Source organism: Aedes aegypti, chromosome 2 (assembly GCF_002204515.2).
Source record: "Aedes aegypti strain LVP_AGWG chromosome 2, AaegL5.0 Primary Assembly, whole genome shotgun sequence".
NCBI lineage: Eukaryota > Metazoa > Arthropoda > Insecta > Diptera > Culicidae > Aedes > Aedes aegypti.
In genome coordinates, this window is record NC_035108.1 from 337,333,813 (window position 1) to 337,355,393 (window position 21,581).

Consider the following 21,581-nt stretch of genomic DNA (forward strand, 5'->3'; position numbering starts at 1 on the left):
TATCTTTATAATGCTCCTAATTAAGCTCTTTCAAGCGTACTGTCCATTCCATCCATCATTACCATTTCGCAAAACACTGCCAGGAGCGCACACAAAACATGCACATTCACACATCCAGTCACCCATCATAATCATCATCACGTCCAAGCAAATAACGATTTAGACGTGCAAAGATCGTAGGTCATCGGCATCTTCGGCAACGAGATTCGCGGTTATGTGGGCAATACCACACCGGCACAGTAGTCGCACTTCATCCACAGTTGGCCAAAAGTACAAATATTACTTATGGATTCGATCCCCAATCGGTCCAGGATCTTTTCGTAATAAAAATTTTCTCGACTTCTCTGGGCATAGAGTAGAGTACCTGGCACACGATATACAAATGTAAAAATGGCAACTTTGGCAAAGAAAGCTTTCAAGTAATAACTGTGGAAGTGCTTATTGAACACTAAGCTGAGAAACTGGTTCTGTCCCAGTGAGGACGTTAATGTCAAGCAGAGAGACAGAAGAACGCTTTCAGAAATTTAAATATTTTTGAAGAAATTTTATGTTATACACTACTATCACACTCAAAACAAAGTGTGTCGAGCTTAAATTTTGATATTTGACACTAAAGAGTTTCAGTGAAAAAGTGTGCAAACTTCAATTTTCTTTCTTTTAACCAGCTTTGAGCCACTGTGCACCGAGATGCGCGGTGACGACTCGCAATTATATGCAACTGATTGCATTCCACCGGATCAGCCCCATTTTTAGGCATTCAAAGATAAACACACCGGTGCAAAAAGTAGGATGTCGGCGTGAGTGGTATAGAAGCTTACCGCACCAATTTCACAACTCGTGCCGGTGATGAGTGAAATTGGTTTTATGTTTTTGTCTACTGTAATTTATAGGCGAAATGACATTAGTTGAGATACGGTTTTTTTTCTAACAGAGAGGTAAATGTGAAACCATTACACTGGAACCTCATTTTACGGTCGGGAGTTCAAAAACTTTGTTGGTTCGTGAATTGAATGAGTTCGTAAAAGAAGAGAGTTAAATTTCTTCAACAATGTTTTGCCTTATGAGGTCTGCTTGTAATACATATTTCAAGAAAGGAAAGATTCGAAAACAACGTCCATTATTGTTCGGGACTTCCTGACCCACTCCCCTCTCTGTCTTTATAACTTTTTAAGTGACTATCACCACTCCCCTCCCCAAAATGATGGACTTCAATGCCTAAACTATGCTTTTAAAATGAAGTATGTTGTGCATGTTATTCGGTTTGGCTCTCCATTCCGCAGAATCATGAGGTGTTCTGTTTTTTTTTTTTTTCAGATAATATATGCACGTATATCGCCTCCACTTTTGTACGTAGAAAGCCTTTTCGCGACATCTTATAAGTGAAATTTTGCACAGACAAAGCCTCCAGGTGATTTCGTTACACGTATATTTTGGTTGTCTGGGAACCACATGGAAGCCCTAAACAACTTTAGCGAAGATGGTTTTTCTATATTTAATCCAGATCGCAAGGTATTTTATGTTGGACATGAAACAGGGTGTTGTACAATGCACGACTACTCGCGTTACAAAATTTCGCGTGAAATTCAAGAGAATCTGGCAAGTACCCATTAAAGTTGTGTAGGTACCGGTAATTTTTCTGAACAAAATACTCTCCATATTATTTCGAATAATTTTCACTAACTCTGCAGAAATTTTTTTTCATGAATTTCATCAAATATATACTTGAAATTTAAAGAGGAAGCCTTTAAAAATGAACCCGGTGAGAATTATGATTCATCACGGAAATTCAGTCTTTTTGGTACCGGAATATTTTTGTTTTGATATTTCAATCAAAACATGTTAAAAAACTTCAATAGACATGAACAGGTATCTGGGGGCCCAGATAGCCGTAGCGGTAAACGCGCAGCTATTCAGCAAGACCAAGCTGAGGGTTGTGGGTTCGAATCCCACCGGTCGAGGATCTTTTCGGGTTGGAAATTTTCTCGACTTCCCAGGGCATAGAGTATCTTCGTACCTGCCACACGATATACACATGCAAAAAATGGTCATTGGCATAGTAAGCTCTCAGTTAATAACTGTGGAAGTGCTCATAAGAACACTAAGCTGAGAAGCAGGCTCTGTCCTAGTAGGGACGTAACGCCAGAAAGAAGAAGAAGAAGGTATTGTGCATGCATAGTAGCCTGGGACACGGTTATATGAAAAATTTAGATTCTCGCTTCACTCTGGATTGCATTTGGGTCCCATAACAACTGTGCAAACATTTCAGCTCAATTGGTAAAACTATATTTTAGCGCCTGTTTAGGATTTACCATGGAAAAACTGACTTTCAAAGAAAAATCGTCAGAGGTCGCTCATTGAGCTCTAGAAAAATTCTGAAAACAGATCTCGAGAGGTATTTTTACGATGAACAACATTATCAAAACCGCAAAACAATTAGGTGTTTGTAAAAAAAGTTGTTTAGCATAGACCATTCATAAATTTTGTCCAATTTTGTTATTATTGTTATTCCTTTACGTGTTAATCAATCCTGGTTTTTCATTGAATAACATTTTCACAAGTGTTGAATTGTTTCGCAGTCTTCGGCAATATTCTTCATCGTAGAAATACCTATCGATGACTGTGTTTAGAATTTTTATAGAGGTGAATGGGCGACCTCTGGCGATTTTTCTTTGTATAAGTATGTTTTTTCATAGTAAATCCCGTACAAACGACTGGCGGTGAAATATAGTTTCACCGATCAAGCTGAAAATTTACAAAGTTGTTATGGGACCCAAATGCAATCCAAAAAGTGGACTGGAGCGAGAATCCAAATTTTGTCCCACACTAATGCATAGTTAACATTGTTATTTTTATCGAGGGCAAAGGTATAGGAAGTTGGTTGAAAATAAGTAATTTTTTGTTGAACTCATGTTAATTTTCAAACAAGTTATCTACACATAAACTTATTTCAATTTTTTTAATGACTTCTCTCGGAATCCTTTTCAGTCAAATTTTGCTGGAATTGATGAATGAATTAATGAGTTAACATATGAAAAGACCTTTCTTGAGGTAAATAATTTTGAAAAAAAAAAAAAATAATTATTTTAGAGGCAGAATACTTTTAACATATTCTTGGTAGGAGTATCATTGTTTTTTGTCAACATTCTGAGATACGATTCTGGTGCAGTCCCTAAGTTTCTGGTATAACTCCTGATAATGCAGTTTAATTAAAAAAAATCTAGCGGATATCTTAACCGATTTCGTAGAGTCATAACTTACCATGCCAATTTATATTGTTGTTCTAGATGTAATTTTTTGATGAGGTTTTGCAGAATTTCTAAAAGAGATACTGGTTGACCTTTAAATGGAATCCATTGAGAAAGACTTCATGCTATTAAAATATAATGCATGATTGAAGTTTAATTCATGAAGAAGTTATTGGAAAAATACTTTAAAGAATCGATTGAAATATTTCAGTTAATGTTAAAAATAGTAAACAGTTTTTAAGTATTCTTCAACTTTCAAAAATTCCATTTAAAACTAGTAAAGGCACTTCCTCAGCAATGTAGAAGAAAAACAGAAGTTTTGACCACAATAACTGGCAGAGTTCAGACAAATGTACTCCTACAAGTTTTAAATGAAAATTCCGGAAAGACGCAGAAAGAAACTTCGGTGTTTTTTTTCAAGAAAAACTGAAAAAGTTTTTGACGAATCTCTTGTTGATTTTGTAGAAGAATCCTAGAGAAAAAAAAACATTTCTCCAAAAGAATTTCCAGTGAAGTGTTCGAAAAAACCTTAATTTTTATATATTTCTGGAAATAATGGAGAAATATCTAAATAATTTTATTGACCAATAACATGAGATAGTTTCGGGGGAATGTAAAAGACAAATGTAGAATGTAATTCATAGCATAGTCTGAAATATCCTTTGGGTTTCTCTAAAGCAAACTCTAGAAAAATATCAGGAAAAATACAGGGGATAGGCAAAATGATTGTGGTAGGCAAAATTTCTCCCAATTTCAAATGATCATAATTTTATAGAAAATGGATGAAATTGGATGCAACCGGAAGCAGACGACGCAAATTTGGTCTAGTTTCAGGAACTCTCTTGGCCATGCCTTATATCAGAGCCTCACTGCAGCGAGCTGATCGGTAGTCTCTAACTTTAGGAGCTGATTAATTCAAATGATATAGTTTTTCTATCTTAAATTATTACCTAACAAGCTACATACACGACTATTGCAAAAAATAAATAAAATTCAATTTCAAACATTTTGATAGATTTCAATGAAATTATATGAAACGATATTCTTACTCTTTCATTTCACCTTTCTTGTTTGCTGCTTTCAATCGGGTATCGGAACGAATGAGTGTGGAACGAAGAACGAAGCGACGCAGTTGTTCGTTACCATCGAGACGACACAACCAAGCCTTCGTGTTTCACAAAATGCTTTCGAAAATGCACAGCCCTGTCCAGAAGCATCACTTTCAAAAATCTTGATGTTCAATACCCATTTTGATGTGTTTCCGGGCATGTTTTGTATTGGCCACTTCCCCCGGGCACCTGGAACCGGTAGTGCTGAAAATGGTTCGGGAAACATCACCTTTGAAAATCTTGAAGTTTGATGCTCATATTAATATGGTTCCAGGTACGTTCCTAATTGGCCACTTTCACCAAGACATCTGGAACCTACTATGAAGTGGTCAGTGCATTTAATGATTCTGAATATGTTCCGTTAAGTATTCATTGAGTGGTGAGAATTTTAGTATTTTTTTTTTCTTTCACTCAAGCCAATACGTGTTAACCAGTTTTCAGGCCAACTCATGACATACAAACACCATTCAATTTCTATTTATATAGATGTAGATGTTTAAACCTATATTCCAGAAAGTTCTTGGGTGGCTGAGAAAGTCTTTTAAATATATCACAACAATATGATCTAGGTCTGAAAACTATACTCAGGATTTTGAAGGCAGGTATGGCAAACAATATGTTTTAGTATTTTGTAGGTTAGATATGTCTGCAATAAATTATAATGTCATAGGTCAAAACAAAACACATTGTTTGGATCCTAAAAATTATAATTACATGACCAAATTTTCTGCAGATACATCATGAGTGATCGTACAAAAATACGTAGGCACATCGAGTTTACGTAAAAGAGCCTTCTTATAACGAGATTTTAGTGTAAACCTAACCAAACCAAATATTATGATACCGTTATCACCATAATACCACATTGCAAAAACTTTAAGGCTCAAACATTAACCACTATGCATGTGGTCATAAACTTGAAATGAACACTACTCCACCGCATTGCAATTCGCGAACATGAAGCAACAATGACAAATTAAGCCACCACAACTGGAAGTTTCGGTTGAACCATTCGGCAGGTCGGTCGTTGGCGCTTGCCATCAATGCCGATGTCGGGTTCCATCCGAGTTTGGTGAACAGGTTGATGAGCTTTTTTTCGCGCTCTCTGTTTACCTTCTGTGGGAAACTGATGGAAATATTACGCCGGCGATGATCATAATCATAGCGCATGTGGCGGCGCCGCGATCGTCGTCGAGTACAAGATATAGTAACATAACATGAACTATCTACTAGGGTGCGGCTTATTTTTTGAAAGTATTCATTAGCAAAAGTTTGTAAGCTCTATTGAGTTGAAATCACATAAAAATTCTTTATGTTATATGAATTCAGTAGTACGAACTTTCGATTTTGAGAACATTCGAAAAATAATCCACACCCTACTGTCCAATCCATATCTACTGGGCGCATAAAGCTGAGGGCGTGAAAATGTCCGACAGATAACTTGTTGCTTTAGGCTAATGAGGCGAGGAGGCGATCAGATCGTGTAACATTCGTCTGGTGTATGTTTATTACAACAGCTACACAGTCAGTGTTACGGGTTGGGAAAAGTTCTTGTTATCGCAATTTCTTGGAATCGGATCGAAATTATGTTCACATGTACAGATCCGAAGATCGATCGCTATATGCCTGGTGGGGAAATATGTTGGCGGGTAGTAAAGAATTGAATTCTATTTTGAATTTGTTATGTAGCCGGCATCAAGATAACTACAAGCGCAAAGTGTGTATGATTAAGATAGGGTTGGCTATGCAGATTGATGGCTGGCGACTTGGTATGTAGGGGGGCATTCGAATTAGTTATTACTCCTACACTAAAGATGCAAATAATTAATTGATTTTCGCCACACCGGCAATTAAAGTTTGTAGGGTGCAATATGTTACATATTCGTCGTGAGTGTAATTTTATGTAACTGAGATATATAGGCCCACTCTTGGGCATACGTTAACAAGGTACTGGTTATATTTTATGAGGGACGGTCAGCCTGGTGGTAACATACTCGATTACACTGCGGAACACGTTTTTGTCTCAAGCACAAAAATACCACTATTTACTAAATAAAGGGTTGCTGAGTCCATTGCCGTTTTCAGAAATATCACAGAACGTCTAGTTTTTGAGGTATTGACTATTGAAAATGCGAAATTTGACTGTTTCAGACAACTTGCATGCAAGTTTGCCAGCTTGTACGGCAATTTATTTACTTACTTTGTCACAGAATTCAAACTTCATTTATAAGGGTTCATTCATTTATTTCATAACGCCAAAAATGACCATTTCTGACACCCACCCACCCCCTCATAACGCTTTTTGTATGAAAATTATATAAATTTTGTATGAGCCGTAACATCGTGAGGACACCCACCCACCCCCTTTAGCGTTATGAAATTTGTGAATGAGCCCTAAAACAATGATGATCAATAAAGTTCAATCGATTTTCGATTGGTGGTTCAGTAAAGTATTGTTTTTTTTACCATATAAGGGAAACGAAGAATTTTATATGAAGACTGCAAGCATGTTGAAAGAAATCGATTTAAACTATATTTTATCATGAAATTTCAACAAGATACAATTTAATCTTAATTGGAAGTTTATCACAATTTTATCACAAAAAAGTCAGATAAATCATACCTTAAATTTTATGGAAACATCAATAAAACCAGTGTTTTATGCAACTTTGGCGACCTGTAGCTTAAAATTGTGACGTGCTGGAAAACTCCTGGGAACGGCATCAGATTCAGCGACCCAAAATCTATTAGAGACACATAATTTGATCTTTGAGACACGCATAAATGTCATTTTTGTTACGCTGTATTATAAATCAAAACCATATCGAAAGTGTCTGGGTTCGATTCCCAGCTGCAACGCCCAACTCAATGCATTTTACGGCAATTCAAGCAATTAGAAGTTGCTAATGCATGTATGTTGAGGACGCTTGCCAAAGAAGGAGAGATCAATGATGCAGGACATACAAGCATCAGTCATCAAAGACGTAAGCTAATGCAACATCACGTAGGTAAACCAGTGCCCAAGAAACGGTTGCTCCATACGGAGGTTTCAGAATTATAGACCACTTCTAAGAAGCGGATAGCTACTCTTCCGTTTTCAGAAAGGTAATATGACGCGATGGTTGAAAGGTAGAAGCTGCACTGCGATCTGAATGACAGTGAGTAATGTAATCGATTTTTTACACTTGATGCTCCACGTCATTAAGTAACGCGAGCAACATGACGGAGGAAGTGATTGAAAGTTGGGAGCAGTGCTACGTCAAACACCTGAATGGTGTAAAAGGGGTTTTTTTCCAGATCACGACTTAGGGACCAAATTTATAAGTCGAGTCGATCGATATGATTCGACTGGAGTCACTGTCGACCAAAAATTCGCTCGACACGGCTCTGTCTTTTGAGTTTTTCGACGTTTGCCGACGGGTGACATCTGAAATATGCATGCTTACTTTGATCGACAGTGGTTACAGACGAGTCACACGAATCTGCTCGATTTACAAAATAGACCCCTTAATTTGAAGAATAAAAATTGTCCTACTACTTTTCCCCGAATATTGGCTCCTCGAATGTAGTTTTCCCCAAGGTTTCTAGAAGGGAGCTATTTCCCATTCCGCCATTTTGAAAAACGGAATGACAGCTGACAAGTTTGTTTTGATTGTGAACTGGTCGGGGTTCTGCTAAACCGCACCAAGTGCCAAAAGCATTATTTTGAGATATTTAACTTTAAAGTTCACTCATCTGCGAGTAAATCGCAAATGACTCTTTTGAAAATTTCACCGTTCACAAATGACTAACAGGGTCCAAGAAGTAACTCAAGATAGAATATTCAAAAAATTAACAAATATTTTCCATTTAATTAGATTTGATTTCAAATCCAGAGGAACTCAGTTCACTCTGGCTGAACAAAAATTGAAGAAAATGGTTTTCAGTTCGGTATGGCTGAATGTGTTTCATGATTTCCAGGAACACAGGAGAAAGAAAGAAATAAAAAAGGTTCATATTATCGCCATTGCATGTTGGAATGCTTGTCACAAATTTTTATGCACTGTGAACGGAAAAGGTTTGTAATTTTCCATAGAACTGGCCACAATGTAGTGGTATGAATTGGTACAAGCCAATTCGTATTCTAACGTATTCTATTCCGACTTTCTCTCAGTAGGTCAAATTGCGAAGCCCGCAGTATCAGTTCTTGATACCTGCGGTGCAGCTGGGCGCGGGCGTAGTGGTCGACCCTGCCCGCTTTCAGCGGACAACGGGAGGTGAGGACCACCTGGGAAGCTGGCAAAGCGCCAGCATGCTACCTTGGTGGACCCCCCTAAGCGTGTCATCGATGTTCGTTGCTGCATGGCTACGCAGCTAACCTGGAGGATGCGATGTGCAATAGCCCCTCTCCGAAGCAATGCCTTCTTGGTGGTCCCGGAGAGACGAAGGGTTTGGCGGCAATGGAAATGGTTTAGTGGGTCGGGGGTGTAGTCCTGTTTACTGCTTGCATGTAGTAAATGGTCCCTAACCCCACACGGCGTCTGTTGAGCAGATTATCCCCCCATTGCTTAGAAGAAAAAAAAAAAAAAAAAAAAAAAAAAAAAAAAAAAAAAAAAAAAAAAAAAAAAAAAAAAAAAACCGACTTTCTCTTGAAGGATTATCTATTTTAACAGAAGAGTTATTGAACCAAGTCCCTCACGCATTCAAAGATTCGAAAAATACAATAATGATGTACCGTTTTGATTCATATTACGGACAGCTTCAAATTCCGGACACTCTACTTTGTATGGGAAACATTTCACATGAAATGTTTCAACTTTTGCCGTTCAAAAGTTCTCAATTTCGAGGCTCGTTTTGAAAGCTTTTTCCATAAATATCTTTGAAAATTTATAATGCCCAACTACCTTAGATGTCTCTTTAGTGGTTTGACGATTTCAATTGATGATTTGACTGTTCCATTAATGATTATTATGATCTGTCCGGAATACGAATCAAAGTGTCCGCAATATGAGGCAAAAGTAAGGAAGCGTCCGAAATAAGAATCATGAAAAGGCCACACAATTTGATTTATTTAAAATTATTCAAGCGTATTGTTAACCCACCATTCGAAAGTTAAGGGCTTCCGACGCTAAATAACGCTAAGGAATCATACAGAATGATTTATTTTGTATGCTCTATGCTGGATATACTTCACTGAGGCCTTAAGTGTCCGTAATATGAATCAAAACGGTAGTTAAAGAATGTGCCGATCGAAGAAAACCATGAATTTGTTCTGTCAGAGCGCACCACTCTGGCTGAACAAGTTCACGATTATTAAATTTTATGTGAAGTGGATACCAAGAATGGCATGCGTTTCATCATTTCCATTGTACATGAAACTGCTTGTGCTTTATTGTTCAAAAATAGTCATAAAAGCTGAAAGTTGATTGATTTTATATGACTTCCTGTTAGGGACAACGTAAAAAAATATTAATCGGGATTTGAACTCGTGTCCTTCGAGTGGTGATAAGGCGTGCTACCTCTCGGTCATTTAGAACTGTTGAATTGAGAGCGAATAACTCGAAACAAGCTGTGCGCGATCTGATGATGAAAACAGGTGAAAATGTCATTTTCTGAACAGCTAAAGCGCACCAAGTGCTTCCAAATTATTCAGACAACATCAAATTTAAATGTCTTGTTATTTCATCACGGCTCCTGCATGGACCCATCGACATATTATATATAAAGCGAAGGTAAGCGTCTTTCCAATGTTGATATCTTTTCTTCATACAAAAACACGATTTTTATATAAATGGTACTTGGTGCGGTGTGGCTGAACAAAATTTCAATGATATTAGATCAGCACCACCGAAACAATACTATATTTTACAAAGCCGTTAACTTACATGACATACTAAAATCCTTTGGTGTTGTTACTATATGTTGTCCGAAATGGCCAGTTAGCAATATTTAAGGAAGAATTTAAAAAAAAATGCCGTCTTTAATCAGAATACAAAATAACCTCCAATGACAAGCTAAGGTTTTTGGTTAGCTCTGGTTGGATACAATTTCAGTTTTACATATCCTGCTAGAGAAAAAATTTGAATTAACTCAACGAGGGATGGTTCAAATTATTCGATATCTTAAATGTAGATAGGTTATGATAATCTGAATCCTCTAGTGTAAATAACTCATTTTTGAAAAAAAAAATGGCGTTTGGTGCGGTTTAGCAGAACCCCGACCAACTAACACTACATAGAAACAAGATACCATAAGAATGTTTTTCGACAAAGTTTGCTTTTCAAGCACATACTTTGAATCAATTTGTGTTTCATTTCACCTAATTCATTTTTGTGATTCAGTGATAACAGGTGCAGGACGTCACAAAGCAGGAATAGAATGTTCCTTAAATTCTCGTGGGGGCACACATCACAGGTAATTCTTCACCATTTTTTCAAGTTTGTGGTAAGTCCGTGCTTTGTCTTTCCGAATTTGAAAAAAATGTTATCACTCCGGACATCTTGTTCTGCGATTCATAACTTTGTAATATTACATTATTGATGAGAGTTTGAGTCGTGACCATAAACTTCATGGATGCAGGAGAAAATTTTCGCTCCACAGCATTTGTGTTTCTTGAAGTAAACAATCCCTAACAACGCCATAGAAACCATAATGTGAAAAACTGTGTACACAAATAATAGAAATATTAGTAGTAGAACGCTAGAAGCGCTGTTCTCACAAAACTAATTTTAATTATTATTACCTTAAATTATGGTTTTCCATTGTTTGTTCAATACCATGTCGTTGTTTTGGTTTTTATAATTAATATGACACTTTGATGCCCGGTCCTCACGCTGTCAGTTCGTGGCAAACTAGATGTTAGTAACACGAACAGCAGCGACATTAGCATTCTTAGGTTAATGCTTCTACTACACAAATACGCCAGCTAGCCAGCTCGCCAACTGACACTTCCATCTTCCTCGCAGCTGACTTTACCTCGCACCGACTGACTGCTTAGATTGCTGAACCTCCCTTCAAGAAATCTTGGATTTCCAGAATAGTTTTTGGCACTTGTAATTGTTATAACTTTATAAGTTTCAGAGTGCTGAAATGTTAGGTAATCTGATATACATCCTTCTCTATTCCAGTGGCAGTTTTTTGAGCTATATAGTCCTCGGATTTTATTGATACGAATGTTTTATCGATACCAATCAAAACTTAGAATCCACTGAACATTACTTTTGAATTTATGAGCTATTATCACTTTTCGGGGTAATGGGTCATTCCAGGAATAATCTATAGGGAAACGCGCATCGCAGTCTTCTGCTTTGCGCACACAGGTTCTTTCTGCTAACCGATGTGTTGATAGTACATATAGCATTGAAACAATATTTGTCCGTGATATTTGATACCTGGGTCTGTAAGTTCAGATTACATTTATAGTAACTATATTGATACCTATTGATCCATTATCGATTTTTATCATCGATCCGACAGCAGTTTCAACCTATGTTGGCCTCTAATGATATACTCATAATGTCAAACAATCTTTGGATGTTGTCAGACACCAGCTAAATATTTGACAGCGTGTACTGATAGCCCAAAGATGATATTGGGAACTGTGTTGAAATGAGCAAGGAATCGATGCATTAAACAAATTTTCTGAAAAACATATCAAATCTCTAGGCTAGACTCTTTGGTTCAAGTAAGAAAGTAAAGAATTGTCCTCAATCTTGATAAGTTTTTCAGAATTTGATGAATTATTGTGCTTTTCATGAATTACACAGCGGCACAAGTTTTTGCTTAAACTTTCGGGCTGTTACGCTGTTGTACCTTGTACAACAGTTGTGATTTATATACTACCATTTTGCATTAAAGATATCTATCGACATCAAACCTAAATGTATTCCTCATGAATCTTCTTAAAACAATGTTTTACAGTTTTTGTTTATAGTACAGTCAAACCTCCATGCATCTAAAGGGACCATCAACTCATGGAACAGAATTTCTTTCGATAGCTGTTTGAAGGGACTATCATAGTAACTATAAAATTTTGTTTTTAGTATTATTTCACTGTATGGTCCTGTATAATGTTGTAAAATCAAGATCAAGATGTAATCGGTATGTTTCATAATCCAGATACCGTTTTGATTCATATTACGGACACTTAAGGTCTCAGTGCAGTATAACTCATCAGAAAGCATATTAAATTAATCATTCGGTATGATTCCTCCACGTTATCGAGCCTTCAAAACAATTAACTTTCGAATGGTGGATGAAGAATTTGATTCCGTAACATGAATAATTTTAAATAAATAGAAATATGTGGACTTCTCATGATTCTTATTCCGGACGCTGCCTTACTTTTGCCTCATATTCCGGACACTTTGATTCGAATTCCGGACAGCTCATAAAAAACATAGATAGAAAAGTCAACTAATTAATTAGGATTGGCAAACCACTAAAGAGGCGTCTAAAGCAGCTAAGCATTATAAATTTTAATAAATATTTAAGGAAAATGTTGACTAAAACGAGCCTCGAAAGTGAGAACTTTTGAACGGCAAAAATTGAAACATTTCGTGTGAAATGTTTCCCATACAAAGTACAGTGTCCGGAATTTAAAGCTGTCCGTAATATGAATCAAAACGGTAATTTCGAAACTTGGGGTCTTTAGTAAAGTTGTTCTGGAGGTAAAGCGCTATCTGATGGTATATCATTTACTTTGGAAGTTGGGAAAATATGTTTGCAAAATCATATCCTAACACTTTCTCCAATATATTGAAATGAAAAGAAGAACAATTTTCATTCATAATGACAAAACAGATCGTTTGTTCCCGTAATCGTACTTAATTTTGTATAACTTCGATTAAACGTGTGAGACAAGAATTTTAATTTGCAATTAGAAACAAGATATTGCTGTTTGCTTTTGAGGTGCAAATTTTCACTAACCGGCCTACAAATGCGGTAACACGAAACAATCAAAGGACACCTAGCAACGATAATCTAATTCACCGCCGACCTAGCAAGAAAAATCTGTCTTTGACACCGCATTTCTTGTGGAAAATCTTACCGCGTTTGGTGTTCCCGCATTTAATATTTGCGTTTCAAACGGACACAGCTATAAGCCTGATTTGCTACTGAAAAGAAATTGCTAAAGAAATTTCTCGTCGATTCCTTGCAGAAATTTTCTACATCGACTCCCATTTGACAGTTCTTTTCAACTGCGTACTGCGATCAGAAAAAAACGCATTCTTGAGCGATTCCTTGCAGAAATTTCCCATGCGTCAAGATAGGCCGAGAAATTACTTGTCAGCAGCGAATCAGGCTATACAATTAAGGCTAAGTAGCCCGTGTTAGGGGCCTTCCTTAGCCGAGTGGTTAGAGTCCGCGGCTACAAAGCAAAGCCATGCTGAAGGTGTCTGGGTTCAATTCCCGGTCGGTCCAGGATCTTTTCGTAATGAAAATTTCATTGACTTCCCTGGGCATAGAGTATAATCGTACCGTAAATTCGGGTGTAATTGATCAGTAGGGTGAAATTGATCAGCGTGTCACGTGTTTTTATTTCTTACTAATAGTGCACCAAGCTCATTACAACTTATAGTAAATGAACGTTTTTTGTCTTAAGTAATGTCTAATTGTGTATAGTAAAGTTTTTTGTGCCACAGAATGTTTATTTCTATGAAAATAATGTAAAATTCTAGAATCAAGTTTAGTGTGACATTGATCATCATCTATAAACTTCTAGTTCTAAACAAGGATTTGGACATGATGTAAATCTGAAAATTTGTGAGAATGCTAACAATATATCTCCAAAGCATATTTTACTATCAAAACTCTTACCAATTTGCTAGTTTTGTTGAAAAATTCAATTTTCTGCAACAAAGTAGGGAATTCCTTTGGAAATTGCCTACATTTAGGCATTTTTCGCGGTATTCTTGAAATTTAATTATTGATTATTTCCATAAATATTGTCTTGTTAAGAATTTGGCAAGCAGATTTGGATTCAGGAGACCCAAATTAAGTATGTAAAGTTGATTTCGAAACTAACAATAATAACATTGACAAGTGATCAATTTCACCCCGAAATGGGATTCCCGATTTTTAATTTTAGACCAGATTTTTGGCACTAACATCACATTTTTTGAAATATTTCGGTACATGAGCCATTGAGGTTCACCGTCGTACTTGTTTTCCTGCATTTAGTTGTATGATATTGATAACAGGTTAGAAAGCATACTAAGAAAACAGTGAAAAATGATCAATTTCACCCGAAATTACGGTACCTGCCACACGATATACGAATGCAAAAATGGCAACTTTGGCATAGAAAGCTCTCAGTTAATAACTGTGGAAGTGCTCATAAGAACACTAAGCTGAGAAGCAGGCTCTGTCCCAGTGGGGACGTTAATGCCAAGAAGAAGAAGAAGCCCGTCATTCGTTTTGGCAACAATGATGACTTTTTAGCTTGCATTTCAAAGTGATAAAACTCAGTCTTGATAGTTTAAATTGACTTGGAAAAGTATCACTGTATGCACTAACATGCAAAAGTATGCTGATACTTTTTCAGCTGTGTCAGTGCAAAACCAACTGATTTCCTTTGATTCGAAATTATGAGATGAATTAGCAACAATCTTCAATGACGCGTACAAATTTCAATGACGGCCTACTTCGCCTTAAACCTCGAAACAGAAATGCTTTGGAAAGCTATTTGAAGGGACCATCATAGCAACCATGAAATTTTGTTTTTAGTATGGTACCATGAGTCGATGTCGAGTCATGGAACATCGACTTGTGGAGGTTTCACGGTAGTTTGTTGTACCGTCGCGCGGGCTGACATTGGTCCATAAGCAGCAGCCAACAAAAACAGAACTATGAAAAGAATGTAGGTAACAAACTTCAAGAAAACGTTATAAAAAGCCCTCAAACGGTCATAGTTAAGTTTTTTTTATGTTCAAACTAGCCATGAGATGCATCGAAAAGGATAGTCAAAGTCACCCCCTAGGTCCAATGTCACCCCGCACGGCGGTATCTTCAATGATTTTGCACAAAAATTTTCCTCTTTCTTTCACTTTTTCATAAAATTTATTAACAACTAGGCTAGTTAACATGAAAATTCAAAAGAAAATCAAAACAGCGCAGAGCCCTATGAACATACCCGCGTTTAAATTCCTACATCTATTTTCACACTTCCCCTATTGAAAGTCAAACCAACATCAGCACGTTACGCAATTTTACTAGATAAAATGTATGTTTAAAATTAAATGGCTGAACATTTCATGCAACAATTTTGCCCTTTTCTCACATTTCGCGCCTTTCATTGTTGCACTGCCCACAAAGCATCCAATTACACACACAATATTAATAAATTCATTCGACACCGGAGCTAACAACTTCCGATGCGAGCAAATTTATTGAGCTGAAAATGGGCAGTTTATGAAAGGGCGAGAAAATCGACGTTACACAACCGCCGCCAAAACGTAAACATTAACTATTACAGGCTTGGTTCAGGCAACGAATTACACTGCGGAACATTTTTTTGTCTCAAGCTCCAGAATATCGCTGTTTACTAAATTTGGGGTCTTTGAATTTATGATCGTTTTTGAAAATGTCATTACAAGTCTGGTTCTTAAGATATTGAATGTTAAAAATGTATTATTTACCAATTTTAGTCAAGTTCATGGTGTATTTTTGACAGTTCACGTTTTCCAGAACTCTTTTTTGAGCGTGTGTCCCATACAAAAGTTTAAGTCCTTTTTCGAATGATCGATAGATTGAATCACAAAAAAAGAATTCTAATTCAAATAGCATTGATTTGAAATGAACCTAGTATTTTCTACAACTTTGCGACCTGTAGTACCAAATTGTGACGTTCTGGAACATTTCTGAGAACGGCAACGGATACAGCAGCCTCAAATTTACCGGAGACACATAATTTGATCTTTGAGAAACTTGCAAAAGGTTATTTTTGTTTCGCAGTGTAATAGGTCTTCGGGTATATTCCGGCACGGCACCGCAATGAGCCGCTAGTTATTGAAACTAAGACAAAATTGCTCTTTGAATCACCACTTTTGCTACGATTCGTCACATAAACGCCCAGTTTGTCCGTTCAACAAAATTATTCGTGAACACGATCACTATCCATTATTTGGTTGTCCACAGCCTCTCCCAATGACCGGCGCAAATGCAGTAAACCGCCAAAGATTTCACCAATGAAAATCGATATTTTTTGCAGACCTTGACTAACGTTTATCTCCCTTCAAGGAGTTCACCACAAGTTCGTGCTCGGTAGACGTTACCGCACATTGAGTTCATCACTTTCGCACTTCTTTCCCAACGTTCCAGTGTGGAAATGTGTCACCCCAGCCTGGGGTTCGGCTTTCCTAGTCCGTACGATAATGTGATAAGTAAATCACTCGTAACACAGATCCGTGATTACGTAACGGCTCGAATCATGGCTCATCACTCTGAAAACTGTCTCTGCACCGGGGGTAACCGTAATTTTCACCAAATCACATTTTCACACAACGTCTTTAATTACGGTCACAATTATCCGTTGCCTTAGCCTTAGGTTGACAAACACTTATCCTAGGATGATAAAAATTGCATTTCACTAACCACAAGATTCCATCGGGGCTTCATGGTTCCCGAAGCTCTGGCGAGTTTTCGGTTTCGGCCGTAGACACCAAGGGACACGGATCCTCTGCGAGGAGATTTTTGACACTGACTGACAATTGTTTACATCCGCTACTATTTAATATATGGAACGTTGAGCGCGCACTCTTACCACCTCTAACAGATCGCGGCGTGGCGCGCAGAGAACCAGACCTATCATCGAAGGTAAAAGCCCACGGTTTGGGCTTGGCAACCAACGAAAGCTCTTCAACGAAAGTGAGAGTGAGAGTTGAGATGTGGGGTGGCTCCGAAGTGACTTAGCTTAGCGGGCGCACGTGCTTCTTTGAGCCGCGCGAGAGCTTTCACTTGGTTTGTTTTTCTCAGCTTCTCCAAGCGGAGAGAGCTGGGAGTTTCATGGTGCTCTTTAGCTCTGGCGAGAGGAATAAAGTATGTTACGAATGTGGTTCACACGTGAAGTGAAAAAAGCGCGAAATACAAACGATACCGTTAACGATGCAACCGGCTGCATCGCAGTTACCCCGCTGGCGGAGTCGGCGGCGTTTCAAATATCAGGGTTGTAGCCAAGGTGTATTTTTTTCTCACTGTTCTATGTTGGTTTAGCAATCTTACCTTCAACACTAAAAGAATCTCATTTGAAAGATGACTCAATCTTCTAAGTAAACGTTAACGTAGTCACGATAAAGGTGTTATAACTCTCAAGTGTAGTGAAGAAACAAATTGAAATTTTAGATTATATGAGATAATTTCACAACAAAAATTAGGGTGCTCATATCAACCCATACTAAGCATACACTTGTTTTACGGATATTGTGCCGGTCGCAATAATTTCGTAGCTTTAATAGATTGCCATTGATTTTGATTATTTATTTTCTTTTGTCTCATTTCGCTGCACATTAGTGACATTTTTAAATTTAAATATTAAAATTCATTCTTTTTGTAAACTCACAAGGAATGTCCTTTGTGATTATTCCACGATTTTTTCAGGTGCCATGTGCTTTGAAGATATTTCTCGTAGAATTTCTTTATGAATTATTTTCGTACTTTTCAGAGCTTTCTTCAAGAACTCCTTTACTTGTTTTCACGGAGTTCGTCCTGGGATTTCCACAGAAAATCATTCCCAGATTTCCGAGCTCACCAGAAAATTTCTCAAAGAATCTCAATCGAATTGCTTAAAAAATCTCTTGAAAAATTCCGCCAGAGAATGCATTAGAAATTATTTTAATCATTTTTGCTGGAAGGTCCTCTACGTACTTATTACATATACATTCCAATTGTTAGTTTAAAGTACGCTCCAGTTGTTCATTGATAATTTGCTTAGGATTTCCAGGAATTACAGAGGATTTCTCCAAAAAATAGTACAAAAAATTCAAGGAGTCTCACAAAAAACGTCTTCAAGATCACCAAGCTAGGATTCATTCCACGAATTCTTCAGAACAGTTTGTTTTCAAAGCTCTTCTCAAAGATTTTCTACAGGATTGTTTGGAAAAATTACAGCAAAAATTATCCAGATTTGCTAAAATATATCATTCATTTCTAGGTGTTACTCTGAGGATTCCTTGTAATATTCCACAAAAAAATCAGGAGCAATTAAAAAGAATGCAATTGGGAAAATGTTATTCATGCTCTCTCAAAGAAGTTCTCCGCAAGTCAATCTGCATTTTTTTCACAGATTTTTTTTTTATTTCTCTAAAATCAAAGAGCAGCATCCTCCATTGGTTAAAAACTCTCACGATTTTTTTTTATTGTTTCAAAAATGCTTTACTAACAAATGTTTAAAGAATTCTAACATTCCACAGTGAGAAAATCGGGCTCCAAAACGCGACTAAATGCAATATCTCAGCTGGGTAACGGTTCCAGGAAATGATTTTGGCCATTCTAGATCAGAAAAAGACTGCTAAATCGATTGGTGGCGGTCCTATTGACCGGAGACTTCGCCCTGGCCACCTAGAGCCCTGGAATCATCCTGAGTTCCTTACAGCAAGTAGAATTAATGGAACTGAAAATAAACTGTCATGATTACGTTTTGCTGCGAAGCCGCACACGAAAATATTCTTACATGGGGGATTTAGTGAAATGAATGATTGACCGTTATGGCCATTTTATGGTTCCGGAGCGAACCCAGAACATCCGTAAAATTGGAAATATTAAAAAATATATATTCTGATAGTTCCTTTGTCTCTTGTTTGTTAGAAAGAAGTACTCTTACAACTCGTATTTAGTAATCTGAATGTTTGATCATTACGGCCATTTTATGGTTCCGGAACGAACCCGGAACATCCGAAAAAATGGAAATACTGAAAAAAAAATATTTTCTGATAGTTCCTTTGTCTCTTGTTTGTTAGAAAGAAGTACTCTTACAATTCGTATTTAGTAATCTGAATGTTTGACCATTACGGCCATTTTATGGTTCCGGAACTAACCCGGAACATCCGAAAAAATGAAAATACTGAAAAAAAAAATATTTTCTGATAGTTCCTTTGTCTCTTGTTTGTTAGAAAGAAGTACTCTTACAATTCGTATTTAGTAATCTGAATGTTTGATCATTACGGCCATTTTATGGTTCCGGAACTAACCCGGAACATCTGTAAAATTTTCTATATTGTAAAAAAAGTTTATTCATATGTTCCTTGTTGATTAAAATTAAGTATTCTAACATATTGGATTTAGTGATATGAATGTTTGATCACTTTGACCATCTTATGGTTCCGTAATTAACCCGGAACATCCGTAAAATTGAAAAAAAATGTTCTGATAGTTTCTATGTTCCATGTTAGTTTTAATTAGGTATTCTTAAATGTCGAAATAAGTTATATGAATGTTTGACCATTATGTTCATTTTATGATTCCTAAACTAACCCGGAACAACCGTAAATATTCCATATTGAAAAATAATCTGATAGTTCAGGAAGAATGCTAAGAGAAATCTTTGAAAGAACTCCTGGAAGTATTCCTGGAATAATTCCTGAAGAAACTTCAGGAGAATACCTGAAGGAACTCCTAGAAAAACAACTGGAAAAATCCATAAAGTAAAATCTCTGGAGGAACTTGAAGAAATCCTTTAAGGGATTCAAGGGAGAATTCCTGGAAGAACTCCTAAGGGATCTCTAGCGGAACTCCTTTAAGAATCTCTCGTGAAACGCTTGGAGGAATCGCGGAGGAATTTCTTAAGGGACTCCTGGAGTAATTTCCGAAGTAAATCCTGAAGGAATTCCCGAAGGAACTCCTGGAGGAATATTTGGAGTAATATTCAAAAGAATACTTGGAGGAACTCCTGAAGGAATTTCCGCAGAATCTCCTGTAGGAATTCCTAAACGAACTTCAGGAGGGATTCCTGAAAAAACTCCTAGAGAAACTGAAGGAACTCCTGGACTAATCTCAGAAGAAACTCTTTTAAGAATTCTCGGATGAACTCCTGAAGGTATAACTGAAGGAACTCCGTGATGAATTCCTGGAGATACTCCTGGAAAGGTTCCTGAAGGTACTATCGGAGTAATTCCTGAAGGAACTTCTTAAGGAATTCCTGTAGAAACTTCTGAAGGAACTCTTGAGGTATTACAAAAGGAACACCTGGAGAAATTCCTGAAGATTCTTTTGGAGTAATTCTTGAACGAACTCTTGGTAAAATTCCTGAAGGAACTCCTGAGGCAATTTTTGAAGCGAACCCTGGAGGAAATCTTTATAGATCTTCAATAGTAATTTATGAAGAAATTGTTAGAGGAATTCCTGAAGATATACCTGGAGTATTTTCCCGAAAGAACTCCTCAAAAGACTCCTGGAGGAATGGCTGTAGAATTTCCTGGAGGAATTCCTGAAAGCACTTCCTGTAGAATTCCTGGAGAAATCCCTGAAGAATTCCTGGAGATATCCCTAAGATACTCCTGGAGCAATTCTTAAGGGGTTTCCTAGAGAAACTCTTGGAGTAATTCCTGAAGGAACTCCTGAAAGAATTTCTAGGGGAATTTCGGAAGAAAATCCTGGAGTAACTCCTGAAAGAATTCCTGAAGTAAATCCTTGAAGATTTTCTGAAAGATTTCCTGGAGTAATTCATGAAGAATTATCGAAGGAATTCATGGAGGAATTCCTGAAGGAGGTTTTGAAGGAAATTCTGGAGGATTTCCTGAAAGATCTGCTAGAGGATTTTCTGAAAACGCTCATGGAGGAATTCTTGAAGATATTCCTTGAAGATTTTCTTGAAGGAACTCCTGGAGAAATTCTTAAAAAAAAACTTCTGTCAGAATTCCTGTAAGAGCTCTTTGTGAAATTCCTAAAAAAAACTTTTGGAGGAATTCATGAACGAACTTCTTGATGAATTCCTGAAGGAATTCCTTAGTTACTCTTGGAGGATTTTGATGGAAGATTCCTCAAGAACAAATAGAAGAATAATTCATAATTAATAATTCATAAATTAATATTAATACAGAGATCCCATGTGAGTTTGCTAGTGGAATACCGAAGATTTTCTTGAGTAAATCTTTCGGAAACCCCCTCTGGAATCACCGGGAGAATCTTTGGCCCTTTTTAAAATAATAATTGAGACATTCCACTACGGAAATATTGGAGTAATCTATAACATCCTAATATGATACGGTGATCTTATACCGCAAGGAACTTGATTCCTAAAAATGATCCAAAATAT

General features: G+C 37.0%; 1 protein-coding gene across 1 annotated transcript in view; it reads right to left on the reverse strand.

Annotated features, from left to right (window-relative positions):
• Positions 1 to 17,118, reverse strand: part of LOC5564802 — a 63,241-nt gene extending 46,123 nt beyond the window's left edge. Inside the window, exon 1 of the mRNA XM_021846059.1 lies at positions 16,928 to 17,118. Within this exon, the coding sequence (XP_021701751.1) occupies positions 16,928 to 16,951 (24 nt within the window). The 5' untranslated portion in view covers positions 16,952 to 17,118. The remainder of the gene's footprint in view (positions 1 to 16,927) is intronic.
• Positions 17,119 to 21,581: the final 4,463 nt, after the last annotated feature.